This window comes from Gymnodraco acuticeps, unplaced genomic scaffold, assembly GCF_902827175.1.
Source record: "Gymnodraco acuticeps unplaced genomic scaffold, fGymAcu1.1, whole genome shotgun sequence".
In the NCBI taxonomy this organism is placed as follows: Eukaryota; Metazoa; Chordata; class Actinopteri; order Perciformes; family Bathydraconidae; genus Gymnodraco; species Gymnodraco acuticeps.
Window position 1 is genome coordinate 2,297,487 of NW_022990346.1, and position 20,674 is coordinate 2,318,160.

Sequence of the window (20,674 nt, forward strand, 5' to 3'; positions counted from 1 at the left end):
CCATTATTTTAATCACAAATAAGGCATGTATCAATGTAATGAGTATTATTTACGTTAACGAGGTAAATAGGCAATAGTAGCCTACAATTAAGACAAAAATAAATTGAAAGTGAAGTTTCTTTTATACAAAGAGTGCATCTTTGGGGACTTGGGTGTCAAAGACTGTTATCGAGCGATAACTGTATGTAATACTTAGTTACTTATAAGTGTGACATGTCGTTTAAAGGCAATGCATTTGACCTGACTGTCTGTGAAATGATGCATCAGAGACATTTTCAAATTTAACAGCAGTTTATTAAAGGGAACTGTGCACAGAAATGTAATATGTTGCCTTCTGCCGGAATGAGGTTCTTTAAACTGAGCAACAGATAGTGATGAGAACATAGGCCAACTTCAAAGCTAATCATTTACAGCGCTTCCTCTCCACATTAAAAACGTCAAACCGGCTACAATGTACAACTGTCAAATCACAGTTGTACACTTTCTTTTTATTTTGACTTTGAGTCAAGCTTTTGCTATAGTAATAACACATTCATTTGTCTCTATAACAGAGATACAACTATGTTAAAATGATTGTTATTAGCTAAACAAAAGGAATACATTAATAGTCATTTTTAAGTGCTATTATGAAAAGACCACTAAATGTGTTTTTGCCTGATTGTTAAAAGATATGAAACATACATCAAAATACAACAGAGTATAAAATGTTGCCCACTAATGTCTAAAATGAGTTGTCGTCTTGAGTAATGCATAATATTTGAGTAAAATACCTTTGACAGAATAAAACTGAGTATGTTTTGATGCATAGCTAGCTATCACTGTATAATTCTGAAAAACAAATGTTGGGCACATTACTATACTGAGAAAAACACGTACATGTCTGAATATAAATTACTAAGTGAGTCACAAGGCACTGTCAAATGACCAGAAACCATGGTTACAGGCAGCGCTCATCTAGCTGACAATAGAGGTTTCTCAATACTCTAATTTCCCCTCCTCGACTCCTCGGTTCCCCTCCTCAGTCCTCCGCTCGCATCTCCTGTGGGCGGGACTAAGTCTCGAGGATAGGAATCGAGGAGGGGAAATTAGAGTATTGAGAAACCTCTAATGTCCTCACTGAGTGTCCTCGGCTCCGATGCTTTAAAGCTGCTAGTGCAAAGATTAAAAGCACTTCATATTAGCATCCTTTGAGATACTAAAGCATTAGAGGAAAACCCTTTGTATTTCAATGACTCAGCCTATTAAAATTATTTTTTCCCATTGCATTACATGTTTAAAAGTAAGCTTCTAGTAAAAATTAATGCAAAACAATACTTTTGGTGTTGTTAAGCATTCACATCTATTTAACAAGAGCTTTGTTCTGTCTTTTGATATAGGTTACAGTGAATACATGCAAGAACAACTCTAGAATTTGAGGTACCAGGCTGAGTAATTGATTTACAAATAGTACTTTTGTGGATGGAGTTTTCCTTTAAAGCAGGAGTAAGTGACAACAATAAACTCATACAAAAATCAAATTCAAAGAAGAAATAACCTGTCACTTTGGCTGGAGCCTGAAGTTTTAAAAAAAGGGGATAAAACAGGAAACTGAGTAAATACATGTGAACACTATAACAAGGTAACAAGGTAACAAGGTGCCGAACCCTCGGCAGGCCCACAGACTACCAGCATCATATACAGCATGTTAAAATGTGTTGAAGAGACTCAACTACTAACTGCACAGTATATAGTTTGAATTAAAAAAGAGCCACTCAACTAAGTGGTCCATTATTCAAAATAGTTCAAGTGAATATCAAGAAGGTGGGGTAATAAGTGTGTGCATTTAACAAGCCTCACACAACTGTGCCTAAGCTTTATGAACGACAAAAAGCACTCGAAAAAAACATCATATTGTGTTTTAACAATAGCTCTAATAATGGTGCAATATCGCAAGATAACAGAGAAGGTAAAGCTAACTTGTGTCTAGGTAAATGTGCTGACAACAAAGCTTATCCATGTCTGAGCATTAGTGGATTCAACAGATATCCTCTGTCAGGAGCAGACTCCTGTGACAAATTAACAATAAACTCAATGTTGCCCTTCAGAGAGAGTTGTTGCACATGTAGAATAAACATACGGTATGTAACACTGTTCAACATCACTCTCTGTTGTGTTCGCTTCACACAGAATATACAATTCTGCAATAGTCATTGAACTCTGGACAGGTGACATAGAGTACAAAAATATCTAAACCTGTTCTAGTTATTCTGTAAATACAACAATATTTGAATGCCCTGAGGTACAGATATTATTCTTACCAGACACAAAAACCTACTTAGCTTTGTTTTGTTTGCAATAACAATAAGAGTTTTGAAGTGACTTTTTTGTCCGGATGTGCTGATGGTTAGGATTAATGTGGACGATAATACAGAGAGAGAAAAGGATATTTCTTCAGTATTTGTGGATGGAATGTGTGAAGTGAGCAAGCGCTGCCACATCGCAGCAGAGAGAAATCGTTAAAGCTGCAGTAAGCGATATCTGACCACTGGGGGGGCAGAAACAAACTCAAAGACTGTTTTACAAATCAGGTTATCTAGTTGTTATGGCTCATTTGTCAGCAAGTAACTGCTTACTTGAACACCTAGCAGACTAACAGCAACTCCTAGTACAATATAATATAAGGTGTTTTATTTCCCCTTCTCCTGAGAGAAACAGTTGGAGCATTACTTTCTTTCCCAGCCAGGAGTTTAAAATGCCTCTCTGGTGTTTTATGGAAAGCAAGGCTTGTCTACGATTTATTTTCTGGAAATGACTGCCACCAGTTTCAAACAAGACGTTGTTGAGAGAGCCAAACCATGGAATTAAAAGCATCTAAACACTTGAGGAGCTTACATTTTAAAAGTATCGCGTAATACAGGTTTAAATGATTCCACAACTAACCATTAACATTTCACAACAACTACAACCCTTCCCCGTCACAGTCTTTTGGCACACTATATTGATACATTTAATATCCAAGACAGAACTCTATAGTAGCCAGGAGTCAGCAGGTTTGTGAACAGATGCACCTGAAAATAAAAATCCCACTATACAGCAGATATAAGTGCCAAAACTTGCTGTGGTCAGTAAAATAGAACTTAATATAACCTATTCTAGAGTATGAAGAGTACTGTGAAGAGTATAAAATACAATATACATAAATCTTGTTCTTGTCTTATGGAAAGGTGATTGTAGCGTTTACATTTGAGCGAGCTGAAGTATGGCTCCCTGCAGACTAATACCTGTGAACACAAAGAACAAGTTTATTTAAAAATTACTTTTTTGTCAAAATGTTACCATAATGTTTTACATAGTTGCATCATTTTGTAGAACTGTACCTGTAGTAGTTGGGTTTGAAAGGGCCGTTCTTGTTCAGGCCCAGGTATTTTGCCTGATCATCAGAAAGCTCCGTCAGGTGAGCATCAAAAGTGGTCAGATGCAGACTGGCCACGTACTCATCTGAAACATACAGACACGGTTTAGTAAGAAAGAGGGATACAAACACGATCACATGATTACAAATAAATAAGTCCAGTGCTACAGCCCAGCCATGATTAATGTTGAGTGTAAACTGTGAATACTTTAAAAACTGCACGTCAAGGTTAAGTATTAAGTTATACTTACCCATCTTCTTGGGGAGCAAGTAAACGTCCTGCTTGTATCGTCCCTCAGGAGCGTTGTACAACTCTATAAGGGCCAGGGCCTGAACACAAACATGGATGAGTAATACTTTTGAAAATGGATGCACAGTAAATTGATTGAAGATCAATAAATGTATCTATGATCCTGTGAGAGAATGGAAGCAATAACCACTGTGTCTTTATCAGCTGTATAGCTTATTGGTCTGGTAGTATCAACATGTTACCTGAGTGGTGGCTGTGATGGACAACACAAAGGTGGGGACAGTGGAGCAGCTCAGATTAAGGAGACGTCCCTGATGGAGAAACAACACACGCTTTAAAAAGCAGTCATGCATTAATATCGCTGTTCCAACATAATAATGTTTTTTCTCAGTACCATTAAACTGATTACAATTATGTTTAATAAATAGTGAATCTGTGTACACCATATTGTGTTTCAGCTACTAAATGAAGCTAACAAAGATAAAAAAAGAAAGTTAAGAGTTTTATTTTTCTTAAATCTCTATCTCTAAACATTTGGCAGCCATTTCGTTCCAGTGTTTGTTGAATTCCAACACAGCAAAATGTTGTCATTAGTTTATAGAATAAAATAAAATAAAAAGTTCATTTTACTAGGAAAACCAGAGAAACTGATAATGCTGCAGTGGTCTCTTCATTTTTTCCGGAGCTGTATATAGGTAGAAAGTGCAGCTACACTCTCGTTATAGTCTTCAACGCTGCACGCAAATGTGGAAGACCCAGAAACACTGACCAATCAGAGCAGACCAAGCTATTCAGAAAGGAGGCTTAAAGACACAGGCCTTTAATCGGAACAAGATGGATAGAAAGTGAAAAATAATGTGTTTTTAAACAGTTAAGTATGTGAACAAGAAACAGAAATGACAAATCATCACATGTTCAAAATCTGTAATCAAGCATAACATTTGGTTGCCAGGCAAACCAGTTACCTCAGCCAGAAGGATGACCCTCTTGCCATCAGGCCAGATGACATGATCCACCTGAGAGCGCACCCTCTCCCAGGTCAGCTCGGGGGTCCGGAGACTCGCCTGCAAGAGGAGAGGAGATCAGCCCTGACATCTAAAGACACTGCGGGTGGATCCACACTGTTTCATTATGTATTAACCCATTGTGGAGGATACATTTGAACTTTGAATTCTTCTATTTTTAGAAGCTAGTTTACCACATCAATCTCAGTGTTGGAGTGGCCCATGTTGCAGACAATAGAGCCGTTTTTCATTCGGTCCAGCTGGTCTCTGGTCACCACATTCTTGTTCCCTAAAGAAAGACACAATCATGAACCTTTAATCAATTTACATCGTCTGACACACAGAGATCTTAATCTGGTTTCTGTCCCGACACAGACTAACTGTAAGAGCATTTCCAATAAAAGCTGAACATACAAAACCGACGTGACACATTAGCATGCGGCAGGGAGAAAGCAGCTTAAGTTACAGTGCAAAGAACAATCAACAAAAAGGCATTTATAGATTAAAAAGCTAAAAGAAAATGTAATCCCACATCCGTGCATCCCAATGAGTAAATCTGCATTGTTTAAATTGGAGTTACCAGTGCAAGTGATGATGACATCAACCTGACGAATGACCTCATTCAGCTTCACCACCCTGAATCCGTCCATGCTGTCAAAGGAAGAAGAGGTTCAGCATTCAGCCTCAGGGAGAAAACTCTCCATTATTTATTGACAACATCATATTTCATCTGAAGAGCGGGAGTCCATGTTGGGTCAATGTAGTATGTTTTAGTTTCAAATGAATTATTTCACAACATGCCTGTTATATAATTAACAGAACACAGTTAGCTGGCTGTGCTTGTTCACCCATACTGCTGTCTGTCCTTTTTACATATCTTTGACATTCCACACATCTTGGATCATCATTCCACTTGTTGTTTTCCTCACCAGGCCTGCAGGGCACAGATGGGATCGATCTCCGTGATGCTGACGACGGATCCCAGAGCTTTCAGGGCGGCACAGCAACCTTTTCCAACCTGCAAACATAACATTGAATTACTGTATCACCAGCAGAGATACATATGCCAGTAATTACCCTGACCTTTATAAAGTAATTGAACCTTTCAGTATTTAAACACAAGCCCTGAAACTTAAAATCCAAATGTTGGATGACTAAAATCCTCCCTTCGGTTAAAATGTATAGGTAAAGATAACTGAGATGCTAAAAATGTACCGATAAAATGTGGCTTTAGTGGATTATGACAGCTTCTGGCAGACACTGAAAAATGTTCGAAAGATTCAACGCCATTTCAGGCGACCTTACATTGAATGGGCTAGACCTAGTCGTTATTAGAATTTGAATGCAGAAATGTTGCATTTTAGACCTTTAACGTCATCTAGAGTAAATCATACTGTGAAAGCTATCCGATGAATTGTGGTGACAGCTGTGTGTGTTATGAGTACAGCATGTGTTTGTGCGATCATGATGAATGTGTTCACAGCTACATCATTAAGATCATTGTGGCATGTTAACGTTGATATAAGTATCTCACCTCACCGTACCCACATATGACCACCTGTTTGCCTCCGAACATGACATCTGTGGTTCTCTTCAGGCTAGAGACATTTGAAACATAACATTAGCATTCTCCTGTGGAAGTGAGAAACTACCAATCTGTATGACTCAAAAATCTGTAATCTATCTACGGATATACAATAAACGTTCTGCATCATTATAACTTTCTACAGTTTTAAATAACATGTCTGCGTGATAACAAGCCCTTTACCAAACAAGTCGTAACTATATTCCTAAAATATCCCGGTGCGATACATCTGAAGGTCTGATGATGCTGACATTTCGTATCATAACTCATATTGGAACACCTGTTACAAGATATTAACCTTTACCTCGTACCTGGCAGATTATTCATCAGAAGGAACAGCAATAAATGATGAGCGGTAAGTGTAGGAAGCACTGACCCGATACGGAGATGAGCAGACGTTGTTAAAGATTAGTAGACAATTTATATTCTGCCATGGAAATCATTCACAGGCGGGTATCAGCGCAATAGTTGTCTTCCCAGAGGTTTTCTTCTTAGGTTTTGGCAGCGAAAGAGCTTAACAAGGGCAACCGGTTTTTAAAAAGCTACAGAGATGTGACATTGACCGTTATGAACCGGCTGTCTGATGGCAGCCATTTTGCTGAACCAATGTTTTCCATTGTCTATTGTAAACCATTATCTCATACGTTTTGGAAGGGTATACGTTAGATATTTTAATTTCAAACCATACTTGTTCATTTCTACTTATAAACACATTTTACTGAGCCTATTTCACAAATGCATTATAGTTCCCTCACCCGTCCAGGATTGACTCTCTGCAGCAGTACAGGTTGTCGAACTTCTGCTTGGTCACAGAGTCGTTCACATTCATAGCGGGGACACACAGCTTTCCAGCTTTAGACAGCTGATACAACCTGGAGAGAGGCAGAGGAAGGCAGAGAGCTTTCACATCATGTTGGTGCATGTCGCTGTGTTGCACTTCATATTTTATAGGAAGCCTATTAAGCAGTAAATCACCTGTGAACCCCAGTGACACTCTCCTCTACAATGCCCCTGATCTTCTTGAATACGTTGGGGTACTTCTTGTACATCCAGTGTGTCAGGTCTCCTCCATCATCAAGGATCTAAGAGTTATGACACAGTACATTATTATGAGACAAATATTTACATAAAAAGAAAGAGCTACTTATTGAAATAACTCAAAAAGAATGGCTGGTTCTCTGTAATTATTGTATGTCTATGTGAGGCATTTGTTTGTCTAAAGCATTCACAGTGTGTTGTTGTCTCCTCATTAAAAGGTAGAAAAACAAATGTTTCCACGTACCATGTTAGGCTGCCAACCCTCATTGTTGACACAGCGGTCAATGCACCACCAGAAATCATCCTCTGACTCCCCTTTCCAGGCAAACACAGCCACACCTGAAACACAATTTACATAAACAAACCTTATTTGTCAACAAGCGGCAATCACAGAAACAGTTCCTAAATCTGGACGTATGCTAGTGAATCAGGGCAATGTTATAAGCACTGTGACCAGTGGCGAACCGTCAGGGCCTTCAAGGTATTCAGAGAATACCCTGGAACTCTCAGATAAAACAAACAAAAACTCGATTTAATTATATAAATAAAAATGTATATAAAATGAATAAATGAGAATGGTATCCGTGTTGTTGATCTGTAATATTACAGTGTTACGTTGATTTGTTTGTCCTTCTCGGACCATGCACTACGCATTTCAGTGGTTTTGTGTTAGAAAAGAAAGCAACCAATCAGATCTTGTTCTGGGTCTCTGGGTAGAATATCCTTCAACCAAGGTATTCTACATCCTTGATAGAATGCCCTGGCCGTTGCACTGAATGAGAGCGTACGTTTGGACTGACAGTTTCATCAACCAATCATATATTGATTTGTAGCCAATGGGCGTATTCTTTCAGTTTCCCTCGGTTCCAGGGTATTCTAGAAGGCCCGCTAGTTAACTGGCTCGAGACAGAGGATCTCTAGATGAATGCGACGAAGCAATTCATGCCGTTTTATTGTTTTTAACGTTGAAATGACAAGTGCAACAGGTGAAGATGAAGTTGTTGCGGAATAGTTGCGAGTACCATTTTCAAGACGACAATTCAGTGAAAAGACAGACATTATAGTGGCGGGGGGGCGGCGGAGGGTGTGTGTGTGTGTGTCTACAGAAGGTCCAGTTGTGATAGACACGGTTCGCCACTGACTGTGACATTGAATTGTTTAGAAGAAACAGATCAATCTGGTTCGAAATTCTAAGCACTTCAAATGACACATAATTCTTTGAACAATGTGATGTAATTCAGTGCAGGTCTGAAAATTGTTTTCATCATTAAGTGTCATCAAGTGTCAGAGCCGACTTGTGCAAAGCAATTACAGTAGGAACAACTCCCCCAGAAACAGCATGATCTTCACTGAGCAGTCTTTTGTCTCCCATTCAGCTCGTCTGATCATGAAAGCTTCAGTTTGGAAATGTAGTACATGCTTAAACTATCACATAGCAACCACAGATAAAAGGTTGAAGTAGTGCTGTTCTTTCACTAAATAGCTTATTAAACATTTCAGTATCCTTGGTTCACCTTATGCTGATCAGAGGTTCTGGTAAAAACATGTTATTGTTCTTAATAAAAAAATCTAATTCAAGGACTTTTAAAAAGGACTTTTGATTATGAATTACAAGGAGCCAACAGTCATAGTTTGAGACACGGAAAGTTATTTAATCTTTCACTTTCACAAGGCATGTGGCCTACAGGACACAGCCTTATTTTCTAGCCTTAAGTAAACAAATATCAAAAGGACAACAGATTCAAGCACTTTTGGATGTCCTTTTTTTCTGGTGAGATTCAAAATCACAATCCTCCTCACTCCCTGGTGTTTGAGCTCCAAAACTAAACGTTGTTCGCCGGCCTCTCTCCTGCTTACCGGTCTCTGACAGAGCAGCAGCCACTTCATTTTGTGTGGAGTAAATGTTACAGGCAGTCCAGCGGCACTGAGCCCCGAGAGCCACCAGTGTCTCGATCAGCACCTGAAACACAGTATAAGCAAACGGTCAAATAAGAGCTGGTCCCTGATCACAAACAGACTGCAAATCAATATGTATATGTGTATTATTCAATAACACTGAAGGTTACGATGAACCAGGCCTGGATTATGATTTATTTGGATCAACTGGTTGTCGGTGGCTGATGATGTTCTTTATGAAACACAGCCAGATAGTGTATTTTATGGAAACACATTCCACAGCACTCAGAAAATGTGAATAGAATGGATCTAAAACGCTCTCCTGATTAAGAGGCACTTTCACACGGCAGCCTTTGCTTCGGCTTTGAAGCTCAAAGTCAGAGAGAGTCTTACTGCAGTCTGGGCGGTGATGTGAGTGCAGCCCACGATTTTGGCACCAGCCAACGGTTTCTCACTCTGTGCTCTCTTCCTGAGAGAGATCAGCGCCGTCATATCTGAAAACGAGCCAACATTAAAAAAAAAAAAAGTGATGAGTGGGATACACAGCAGACAATGCTCAAACTCTGTACCCTGAGTTTAAGAAAATATAGCTAGATAAAAGACCACTTTTTCTTATTATATTATTACATTTTCTATAAGTGTGGTGATGAGGTAAAATCGTTAGGTTTTATTTCTGTAATTAGATTAAATGAAAACACTTGGATCAGTTAGTTAAAATATAAAATGACAGGATTAGAATAATTAACGTAACATTCAATAATAACAAAAAAAACTGAATTTTGACTTGCTGTGTTTTACCTTGTTCTGCGATCTCAATCTCACGTCTGCCAAACTCAGCCTGTTTGATGTTCTTCACACAGAAGTCGCTGCTGCCCTTGGAGTTGACCTGAGTTTTGTCCCGTGGTGAAGTCTCATCGTCAGAGCTATCCGTATAGGAAGCAGCTGGAACAAAAAGAGGTTTTTAAACAACTAAACACAATAAAACCAACAAAGGAAAAGATGGTTTGAAGAAATGGAGAGCTCCATATACAGCATCATCTCCTTTTCGGTTACCACTACGGAGTTAGGTTAACATTTTGAAATAACACAGATTGTTTTTTGGTTTTCTCTCTCTTACCGGAGCCATAGCTGTCTGTGGACGACTGAGAGATGGAGCGGGACAGTGAGCGACGGCCTGCCTTTGTAGGGAACCTGCTGAACTCCTGCTTGTCCTCCACAAACTGGATTTGCTGGTATAAAAAAAGAAAATGTAATGTGACTAGCTGTAAATGCATAACTGAATCTATTATAAATATAGGCATGACACACAAAAGCAATATGAAAGATTGTAATTGTTTTTAAATTACCCATAAAAAGGTCCCCTTGAGATTCAATATCTCTACTGCCAGAGGCCCGGTCAGGATGAGCATCAAGTGTGTTTCATTTACTCAGTACTAACAGTGCATCACAATGGATGACAACACATTCAAACACAACCACAGACACAAAGAACACAGGGCTCAGGGGCAACACAACTAAAACAATGCAATGAATGCTAGTTTTTATTAGCAACATCATTCTCCTGTTACATTTGAAGGTATTGTGTCCAAAGAGGGTTATACTTTGGTTCAGCTGTGGACTTGGAGTATAGTTCAAAACACAGCACAACCATTTAAGTCAAAAAAAGTTTTTCTTTTTTTTCTTTTTTTCCGCCTTGCTTGAGTTGAGTTTCTTCCTACTGAAAAGTGTAAGCTTATTTTGCTCTATTGCCAAAAATAGAATTATATGTAATATATAAATAAAATACAAATTATAATGTTGCATGTGAATTGTAATAGTTAATTTATTTCCACAATTATGTGACTGGCCTAACTAGATATCAGCTTGTCGCTTATTTGTATAAAAAGCAGCTAATTAAGGCTCATGAAAAGCAAGTTAGTGTTTGCATTTTTAAAAAGAAAGAACTGGTTTTTGTTTTGTGTGCATAGCTTTATGCCTAGTCAGCTAACTTTTTTCACAGCAGTAACCAGATTTTTGTTGTTGACAGGGATTCTGCAGGCACTGAAGCAACATGATACAGTGAGAAATCTCCAGGTGCTGTAACGTTATCCTGAGTCTCGGTGTAGAGAATGGACAGGCACACACCTCAGCAAGCTCTGAAATAACTTGTTAACTCATTTTGGTCTCAGTAATAACACCTAAAAAAGCCTTGGACAGATAAAGAATCAGAGCACGTTAATAAATGAGCCTACATACTCATTTGTGTGTGCCGGCCTCATTGTCCACCTCATTGAAGGAGAGTCAGGTTCTTCATCCTGATAAGGTCAGTGTCTAGTTTCTAGGTTAGGCCTGCTACTGAAAAGCCTCCACATACCACAGACATGGCAACAGAGAACAATGGGAAGCTGTTTTCCTGAGATTGGGGTGACGAGACCACACATAGTTACCCCCGGACATGACAGAGTCGGTTACAGCCACTGAAAGACTAATATTGGTTTCCTGCTATCTGATTATTAAAAAAGCCACAGATGTGATGTTTCACCTGCATAACATAGTGCTTCCTATACACTCCGAGCCTTATTCCAAGTGATGGTGCCGATGATGAGTTGGGTTGATGAAGTGAAGGTATGTAATGGTGCCGCTTCATTGTATCGTTATGCAGGCTCAAGGATTTGGTTTACAGATTTGTACCAGATATTTTATGTTTTTTTCGTTTTTCTTCATGGTCTCTTACATTATCAAATGCCCCTTATTTTTAAGTCAATAATGTTGAAGCTGCATGTGCTTCTGTTTTACCCGGCTGAAAGAGAAAGTTGGAGTCAACTAATTCCCAAAGTCACTTCCATTAAGCTTGCAACTGAACTTGCAACCATCAATAGCTAAATATTAACGAGAGAACATAAACAGGAAACTAATCACCTGTAACATACCGCTTTAACACATGCTCTGTGAATATAAATGGCTTCCACTGGGCTTTTTGAGGGCATACACAACATGGACAAAGCAAACAGTCCTCCTCTCTCTCCCTTTGACCTTACATTACAGATGACAGCTAGAAACAAATGACTATCCAGATTTACATAAAACGTATAAATAGGTGTAGCAGTAATATTTGCCTATAGTTTGCTGTAATATTAAGTTCCTCCCAGAGAGAATGAGGATGTGAAAGTCCATTGTAAAGCTGCCAGGATGACTAATCAATCTCCCATCTGACAGATTCCTGGTCACAGTGCTTGCACAATGTTAAAAGACAATAGTGTGCACATTTGTCAACTCCAACCTAAATAAGGTGTGCAAATATTTTCAAATGTAAAGCACGATAAATTCACAGTGCAACTCTTCCTTGTTCCTACAGAGCGTCAGCTAACATCCTTCTTTTGTGAGTGTTACATGGAGCAAATCATTGAGTTGTTTCCTGGAGTTGGATGTGGCAAGAAAATGAAGCAATTCATGTGAGACCAAAAAGAGAAATGGCTTTTCTTTTAGTGAGCATTATAGATGAATAGTATATGTATTACTTTGTAGTAATTGTAAGAACATGTAATCTGCCAAGTGTGTCCTCTCTTACCACTGTCTGGTATGAATAAAAAAAGATTTTCCTGTATTCTTTTTATTGTATTTATATTATTTTGAGAGATGGGAATGGCATCTCCCCTACCTGTTGTTGTTGTTGTTGTTGTTGTGTCCTTATGTGTCTCCTGCCTGTACTAAATAAATATGTTTTATAAAAGGAACGTTAACATGTTTATAATAATGCTTGACGCATATGCACAAATGCATAATCCACATGCAATATTAATAGTCCTGTTACTGCAGTATCACCACGTTGTTATGCAATACATTGTTATTGTAATAATCGTAATACAATCAATGTGAGAATCTTTATAAGTGTATATGTTTCCTTTGATGTAACATTGCTTAAAACAATGATGTTATCTGTATTAACCTTGCCAGTAAGGTATAGACTTGTATCTTAATCTATCAAAGAATAGAAGATATAACGGAGTAACCTGGGGGCAGGTAATAGTACATATTGTATTGCCAATGTATTGGGGTACAACTGACTCCATGCAATAACATAATCAGCACAGACAACGTGAACACATTATTTTTGACAGAGCTAAAAGCAGCTCTACATTTTTCAGACTGTCTTACCTTTTTGACAGGTTTGTGAGTGGGCACCGCGCTGAAGGCGGACGACAGGTCTCCCATGTTCATTTCGCTGTTCTTGCTTACGGTCATAGCTGAATATTTTTCAGCTACATTTTCGCTCTCTTTCACCTCTTTGCTGGCCTGTTTCACCTCCAGCTTCACCTCCACGGCCGGGTCCGACATGTTGACGCTGTCGGTCGGTCAGAGATACAACCACCGTTGGGGTCTCTGTCAGAGGAGCTAACGTCAATCTGCTAGCTAACTACTCTGCAACAGCGAGCGGAGGAGATGCTTTTTAAATCACGTAAATGTAAAACTAAAAAGTTAAAGCAATATTAGAGGACACATATGTGAGTACTCCACTTTAATTAGGCGCTGACAAATGTCTTGCGTGTTGGGCTGCGTAGAGTCGCTGCTGTCTCCGCTGTCACCTGGCTGCTGAGTTACTTTGTGGGCGGTAACCGGGGTAGGATTTATACAGCTGCGTTCAGGGGCAGTCGGACAACAAAAAGAACGGTGGAGGAAGTCAAATCACTTGTAATAAATACTGTTTTAAAAGTGAAGGTGACGCGTTAAACAGTATGCGCAAGTACAATTGTGTAAGAATAATCAGGAAACTATAATCTAAGCTATTTTGTTTCTATTTTGAATGAAGTTTGACTGCAACTAATGCAAGTGTAAACAGTCCCTTCAAACACACTATCAAAGTGTTGCTCTTACAGTCCATTCTCTACACATGTTTTCTTCATTTGTTAAGATTAACTGAAGCTGTTGGATAAATATAGTATACAAATAACTACATTATTTCCCTCTGAATTGTCGTTTGGAAGAAGCATAAAGTGGCATAAAGTTAGGTACCTCAAAACTACTGAAGTACAGCAGGCCCACCGTTAGTACACTCCACTATGAGTTTATTGAAATTGCATTTTTATAGTGTGTGTTGGACTAGGAAACAGGTTCAGTTGGAGCACTACATTCCCAGTTGTTTTCAATGCAACATTAAGCTCATCGGAATCCTCATTCACTACTCATGCGATCTTGGCTTTTACTGGCTTCAGGTTGCAACATATAAATTACTATCCCTCTTCAAGTCACGACACGTTGTGGCTTTGAAAGTAGATACGTTTTATTTAGCATTTGCACCTTGGTTATAATAATGTCCGAGACCCATCTGACACGGCTAGTTCTCACTATAGGCTGCAAACCAGCTACTCGATTATTACACTTGATACTGCGTAAATTAACGAATACCCTTGTTTTAGTTAGATTTACACATGGTTTTCGTAAGGTGGGACAATAGTGTTAAATGTATCCCCATTGAGCCTCAAAAGCCTTTCTAAACCTTAGTTTATCTTTATTTGGCTATGATAGGATGTTAAGGAGAAGCCCAACAAATATCCTATATTAACTATAGTCTGGGATGGCAACAACTCAACTCTCGGTTACATTCAACCCTGCACAACTTGACCTTTCATGCAGATGATAATAGAGGTACATTTGCATGAGCAAACATTGTTTTGGTGTCACTCAGGGCAGGGGCTCTTGCATTTCACACGATGAGCAAATATAGGTGCATACAGAGCCTGGATTTAGATGTTATAACTTTATTCAAATGTTACGGATGGGCCAACAGAAAGAGCAAAGAACACTCATACAAATGTGATATATAATAATCAGCACAATAACGTTTACTGCAACATTTTATTCAAGCACATTATTTGATAATGATAATAATGTAAACCAATGTAGCTTTTATTTCTTCTTTTGTGCAAATTGACTGCATAGGAACCCACCATGCAGAACTGACTGCTTTGATTGGTCAACAAATACCAGACACTTGAGTTTAAAGTACATTTCCTATAAACCTTGAGTTGATTGAGGTTGTTTTTTTGGGTATATATAATTGTCTATAATGAGATTGAGCTGGGTGCAACAATAGACTGGTTGCAATTTTGTTTCTGGGCATTCAAAAAATAAACCTAGCCAGAATGTTGGAACAGCGCCACCACAACTAAATGGTCTTCCACACTGTGGCCAAAGGTGGTATCCCAACTTGAAACTATCATGCCTAATTATTCAAAAGATACTTTCAATTGATCACTTGTTATGTGGTTTAGTATGTATGCTTTTCGATGTTGTTAATTTCAATACGGATAGAGAGAAGGTGATAATACAATCAGTATGAATTGACCCCGCCTCCCGGTCCCCCCGGATTTACAAACGTATTTTCCGTCACGCCATTTTCCACCGACCACCGAATAAACCAACCAACCGGAGAAGCGGATAATCGGTGCCGGTTAATTGCAGGTAAGAATAAAACAGGTAACATTTTTACAACACTTTTAATTTTGTGTGGTGTTAAAACTTGACCTACTTGCGTTGCATTATCCCACTGCTTCATTCTGTTTAAATCCTGAGCTTTTGTTCGAATCCTGTGCTGCTAGCATTAGCATTAGGCCTCAGAAATATGACAGCCATTTTAGCTATGGCTAACTAGCCACCAGCTAGCATTAGCTTCACATATTGGAAACCTCATGTTAAACGCATTCTAAAAGCGGAACATAGCTAACAGTATAACGTTAAGCCGTTCAACTGAACAAAGGCTTCTTCGCCCTATTTAGGGATCAGTAGGAGGGAGTTAAACTGCCATGAATACTATTTGTAGTGAAGCTAAAGTTAGCATACTGTCAGATTCTAGGCCAAGCTTATTTCCGTTTCCAAGTACTTAAGCATGTAGAACATATTGTAAACATTCAGCACGTTTTGTGTTACAGTGAAACAGTTACGCTAATCTGAAATCATCATTAACATTATCATTTATTTTCCCATAACACGCTAGGTTAGTTTAGACTGCTTGTTTAAGCTTAAACCATAAGATAACAGAAAACGTTAGTGTATCTGCTGCACCCTGGGCCCTTTATGGGTCCTGTTGTGATGCAGGGTGATAGACGTCTTTTTCTGTCCAGGTTCCGAACTATTGTTATATAATCATGTAGAGAGACAATACATTTTTCATGGTTCTGTTGTCAAGAAACCATTCACTAAAGTCTAAACTGTTGCATTATTAATATTCTCATCTTTTTTCAGATCCAGTCATGCATCGTGACTGTCCTCTCGACTGCAAAATCTATGTTGGAAATTTGGGCAACAATGGAAACAAGACAGAGTTAGAGAGGTCATTTGGCTACTATGGTCCTCTCCGCAGTGTTTGGGTTGCCAGGAACCCTCCAGGCTTTGCATTTGTAGAATTTGAAGATCCCAGAGATGCAACTGATGCAGTGCGTGAGCTTGATGGAAGGTAGGCAGCGATCTTAACTCATTTTACAGAGGAAGTGGCCAACACTGGAGGTACAAGTCCATCTTGATGCAGCTGCAATCATGACTGATTGCTGTTTTTTTTTTTTATATATATATATATATACAGGACGTTGTGTGGTTGCCGGGTGCGAGTGGAGTTGTCCAATGGTGAGAAGCGCAGTCGCACCCGGGGCGCTCCCCCACCATGGAGCAGGCGTCCTCGAGACCGAGACGATAACAGGCGTCGTAGCCCACCAGCCAAAAGAAGGTGACCAATGTTGTTATTTTACAATGCCCAGATTTCTGTGACGTACACTCTTACCCACAGTATATTTCCTGGTAGTTGCTTGTGTTTTCCAGTCTGGGCATTTCTAGAGTTTGTAATCTTTTCTGCTGATTTATACATTTGTGGTAGTTTCATTTATATTATTGGTCATGTTATGTAGGGAGCCAAGCAGATAGACATTCATAACCAAATAATGAAGAATGGCATGGGAATAGGACTGTATACTAGGGTTATTCAGGGAAGTCTCTTTATTTGTTAAAAGCGTCTTAAAATCTGTCTTGCAAAACTTCTACTTCTACTCTATGCTTCTTTTTATAATATGTTGTGCACTCTCAAAATGTAAGTGCATTTTAACTGCTTAAAAATGGCAGAATCGGTCTGAAATTAAATTAAGCAACTCCTATGTCAGAAAAATATAGTCTGTTTTAAATATGGGGGGGTAAAGTGCCAAATGTGATGCATTCTTTACCTTTTTGTTTGAGGATGCTTTTTATTTTTCATCCATATTAATAAGAATGAAACCCGTTACAGAGCCGTCACCATGCCTCCTCTCACCATCCTCAATCAACTAGTCCTCTTTCAGCATCATGTGACTGCTGACCATCGTGCACCAATCAGCTTGGCTGGTGCTGTCACATGACCCAGGCATGGCCAGTCGTCAAGTTGCACCAACCCATTGGTTCCTCAGCATGCCGTTCTCAACCTCCTCCTCCTCCTTCAACCTTAATCCAAACGCCAGCGGCCCACCTCACATTCCCGACCAATCAGCATATTACGTACCCAAAAGTCTACAACCAACAGCAGCCTACGGCTAACCAATTAAAGCAGGAAAAAAGCCAGAGCCAGCCCCCATCTGCCTGCCACCTAATCACCTTGCAGCATCTGGCCAGCCCTATTCAGCCTATTCTACATACCTACCTACCCGGCCGGCAGTCTGCCTCCCTTTCGTCATATCTAGCTTGTTGAAAACCAAAAATACTAGTAAGTTTTCCTGCTTCATTCAGTACACTGCTGATTACAGTTTTGAAAGTGAAGAGCTGGTGTCGAAAGGTTGTTCTTTTTTTAATTATTTCAAACATAAGTCTGGAATTTCACATTTCCAGAGATTTAGATTATAGAAAAAAATGTGGTATGTCTGGGGCTCTGAGCAGAATTAGGAAGGCACACAAAAACTCTCCTCAACCCCCCCAATGAGTGTTTAAAACTGTGTTTTGTGCTGTATGGTTGGTTTTAGCAGATCTTAGCCTGGTTGTTTCTCAAGACTTACTTCCATTGACCAGTATATTATTTTTGTTACCAGCTTCCAATACCTAACGCTCTCCTTTGTAGATGCAGTGGACCAGTTTCATACAGATGGTGGCCTCTGTGTGGTTCTTAGTATCCCCAATCCACAGTGCAGCGTGTTGCTAGTTGGCTTACTTCCATTTTGCTATGATTTTAAGTCTCAGACAACATGAGACATTTTATATATAAACTGTACAACACATCCTACTCTACCACCTAAAATTTAAAATGTATTTTATTCTCACAACATTTACTTGAGGATGCGCTGTGGAATAAGTGAACGATTATTAAAAAGCACCTGCCATCTTTATGCACTAGGTCCATTGTCAGTGTTATATTTTATGATTGAGATATTTGTGTTCCTGGAAAAACACCCCAGTGATTTATTTCTATTTTTGAATGACTGAGATAGACCATGGGCTGTGTTGAAGGAGGCCCATGTAGAGAAAGGATTGGAATAGTGTGGAGCTCTCCGGTTAGCTCATCTGTTAGTTTTTAACATTTTAGTATTTTCCTTGTGCAGATCCCCACGCAGGAGGAGCTTCAGCCGCAGTCGAAGCAGGTACAAATGTTTTATTCTACATTAAATATTTTGTAATTATTTTAGATAGTGCAAATTAGGTATAGATATATATTTATTTGTTTTACATCTGTAATTGTGTGTTGTCTGAGGATTCAGAACTGTGCAGTCTCAAGTGGTAGCGTCTAATTAATTGACTTTCTTCTCATGCCCCCATCATTAGACAGTGTGTATATAAAACATGAAAATGTGTAACTTACCTGGATGGTTATGTTTCTTGCAGGTCTTTCTCCAGAGACAGGAAGAGGGAGAAGTCCCTCTCCCGGGAAAGGAACCACAAACCTTCAAGGTCTTTCTCACGCTCAAGAAGGTACTGCTTTATTTCGACAATGTCTAAAAATGTAGTTCGTTTAACAGATGTTTGACGGCTTAATGTGAAACCTTATAATATGCCTTGCCTTTCCAAATGACCCGTCATATTTTTTGTTATTTGATTGCGGTACTGCTTAAAGCTAATGTCAGCTTGATTCTTGCTTACTTTAATGTTATTTTTCCTTCCCTGCAGCCGCTCCAGATCTAACGACAGAAAGTAGAGGAACGTCTGTCAGGTTCAAAGGGAGCTGAAGAGAAACGGTTGGTCGTTTCAAAATGATGGAGTTCGACAAGGCCGCGTGGCCTTTTTTTGTTTTTTGTTGATTAGTTTTTAAAACAATCAAGCATTTTAGTGTCCCTCCCCTTTACCTGTTATTGTACTTTTTCACATGCATTGAGTGGGTGTGTAGTCCACGCTGTCAGTACTGAAAAAGTGGTGGCACCCAGCATTCCAGCTCACCAGTTTTTGTCAATGAATGTACTGTGTAGTTTGACATAGTAAGTAGTTCCTCTTTTTCAGCTATTTTTTTTTTTGAAGTAAGGAGTGTGACTATTTCTGCTTTTGATTGTCTGTAACCAGCCTATTTTTCAACGTGCTACTTTTCTTTCTTCACACTGAAGGTTTCCATCTGTCAATGGTTGGTTGTTTGTTAAAAAACACACCCACACATTAAAGATACAAAACTATGGCATTTATTTAAAAAAAAAAAAAGTGTTATGAACACAAGACTGAATTTTGTCTATAAAGTTTTCCATGATTTTTCTTTTGTTTGATACAATGTGAAATGGTCTCTTAATTAAAGATACCGGTTGATTACAAAAGAACAGTTTATATGTATTTATTTCCTGAGGAAAAGCAAATATACTGCATTATTTTTCTCCACAAGAGGGCACTCCTGCAGTATAGGTTGAGGAGCTGAACAGGAGTCAATGACACATTAAATGGTACAGTTAAAGTGTTTCCTCAATTCCTGTTTCCTATTTGTGAATGCTGCAATTTATTTGGTAGCGCTGCTCTGCTTTCCCTTTTTTAATAAGCCAATTTCTCTTGAAATGTAAAACTTCTACACCTGCTAACTTCAGTCTTTGTTTCCTTATTACTCCTTGTCAACATCACTTGGTGTGATTGTGAGATTTTGCCTTGTGTATATAAGCTTAATTAACATTATCTATCTTACCACTTATTATGAGGCAACACATTGTTATAGTTAGGAAAACTTAATAGATGGTGAACTTTGAGTCAGTCAACTGTATGTATTTGTTTGAGGTTCTTTAGTATATACACTTCTCTAAAAAAGGCTGTGATTGTGTTACAGAAAATGATGTTGCATCAGAAAATTAATGGAGCATTTTATATTCTATAATGTGGTGCATACAGTTTGGGATGGTTATTTTTTAAATGTAATTTACATGTCCTCCACAAATGTTTGAAACTGGGCAACACATTGGAAAATCCTACAAACCAAGCAGCGTAAGACTAGAATTTAGGTTGAAAAATAATAAATGTTATTTATATATATTTAGAATATAATTGGATGTAACCCCTTTGTGTAAACCAGCCTTTTGATAAGTTACTGTAATTTAATTACATGTTTATTTTTACTTAAACCGACACATTTA

At 38.7% G+C, this 20,674-nt stretch overlaps 2 protein-coding genes across 4 annotated transcripts; one reads left to right on the plus strand and one right to left on the minus strand.

The window, feature by feature from the left end:
- Positions 1 to 272: 272 nt before the first annotated feature.
- On the minus strand, positions 273 to 13,760 carry LOC117551111 (S-adenosylhomocysteine hydrolase-like protein 1). 2 transcript variants are annotated; one of them, XR_004569750.1, is made up of 18 exons: positions 13,299 to 13,760; positions 10,282 to 10,393; positions 9,963 to 10,106; positions 9,558 to 9,658; positions 9,126 to 9,228; positions 7,513 to 7,607; positions 7,206 to 7,312; positions 6,986 to 7,102; positions 6,180 to 6,243; positions 5,575 to 5,663; positions 5,226 to 5,296; positions 4,840 to 4,934; positions 4,607 to 4,705; positions 3,884 to 3,952; positions 3,643 to 3,721; positions 3,357 to 3,477; positions 1,103 to 3,260; positions 273 to 981 (listed from the first exon to the last, which is right to left on the minus strand). XR_004569750.1 is itself a non-coding variant. In XM_034223833.1 (17 exons), exons 1-17 carry the CDS (start codon positions 13,476 to 13,478, stop codon positions 3,254 to 3,256), a joined length of 1,653 nt encoding a protein of 550 aa, XP_034079724.1. In that variant the 5' UTR covers positions 13,479 to 13,760; the 3' UTR covers positions 273 to 3,253. The 2 variants fall into 2 exon arrangements, 1 of the variants encoding a protein (XP_034079724.1); XM_034223833.1 differs by having other exon boundaries at positions 273 to 3,260.
- A 1,583-nt stretch (positions 13,761 to 15,343) lies between these two features.
- srsf3b (serine and arginine rich splicing factor 3b) lies at positions 15,344 to 20,022 on the plus strand. 2 transcript variants are annotated; one of them, XM_034223937.1, is made up of 6 exons: positions 15,344 to 15,602; positions 16,383 to 16,593; positions 16,720 to 16,860; positions 18,686 to 18,724; positions 18,966 to 19,052; positions 19,248 to 20,022. In XM_034223937.1, the coding sequence occupies exons 2-6, from the start codon at positions 16,391 to 16,393 to the stop codon at positions 19,273 to 19,275; spliced, it is 498 nt and encodes a 165-aa protein (XP_034079828.1). In that variant the 5' UTR covers positions 15,344 to 15,602; positions 16,383 to 16,390; the 3' UTR covers positions 19,276 to 20,022. The 2 variants fall into 2 exon arrangements, with proteins under 2 accessions (XP_034079828.1, XP_034079829.1); XM_034223938.1 differs by having other exon boundaries at positions 15,409 to 15,617.
- The last annotated feature ends 652 nt before the right edge of the window (positions 20,023 to 20,674 follow it).

Excerpts from the sequence above, each read along its gene's own strand:
- srsf3b (XM_034223937.1), top strand. The coding sequence starts at position 16,391 with ATGCATCGTGACTGTCCTCTCGACTGCAAAATCTATGTTGGAAATTTG. Across the intron at positions 16,594-16,719 it reads GTGCGTGAGCTTGATGGAAG|GACGTTGTGTGGTTGCCGGG; the intron begins GTAGGCAGCGAT and ends ATATATATACAG. Across the intron at positions 19,053-19,247 it reads TCTTTCTCACGCTCAAGAAG|CCGCTCCAGATCTAACGACA; the intron begins GTACTGCTTTAT and ends CCTTCCCTGCAG.
- LOC117551111 (XM_034223833.1), bottom strand. The coding sequence starts at position 13,478 with ATGTCGGACCCGGCCGTGGAGGTGAAGCTGGAGGTGAAACAGGCCAGC. Across the intron at positions 4,935-5,225 it reads TGTCATCATCACTTGCACTG|GGAACAAGAATGTGGTGACC; the intron begins GTAACTCCAATT and ends GTCTTTCTTTAG. Across the intron at positions 3,478-3,642 it reads CTTGCTCCCCAAGAAGATGG|ATGAGTACGTGGCCAGTCTG; the intron begins GTAAGTATAACT and ends TGTATGTTTCAG.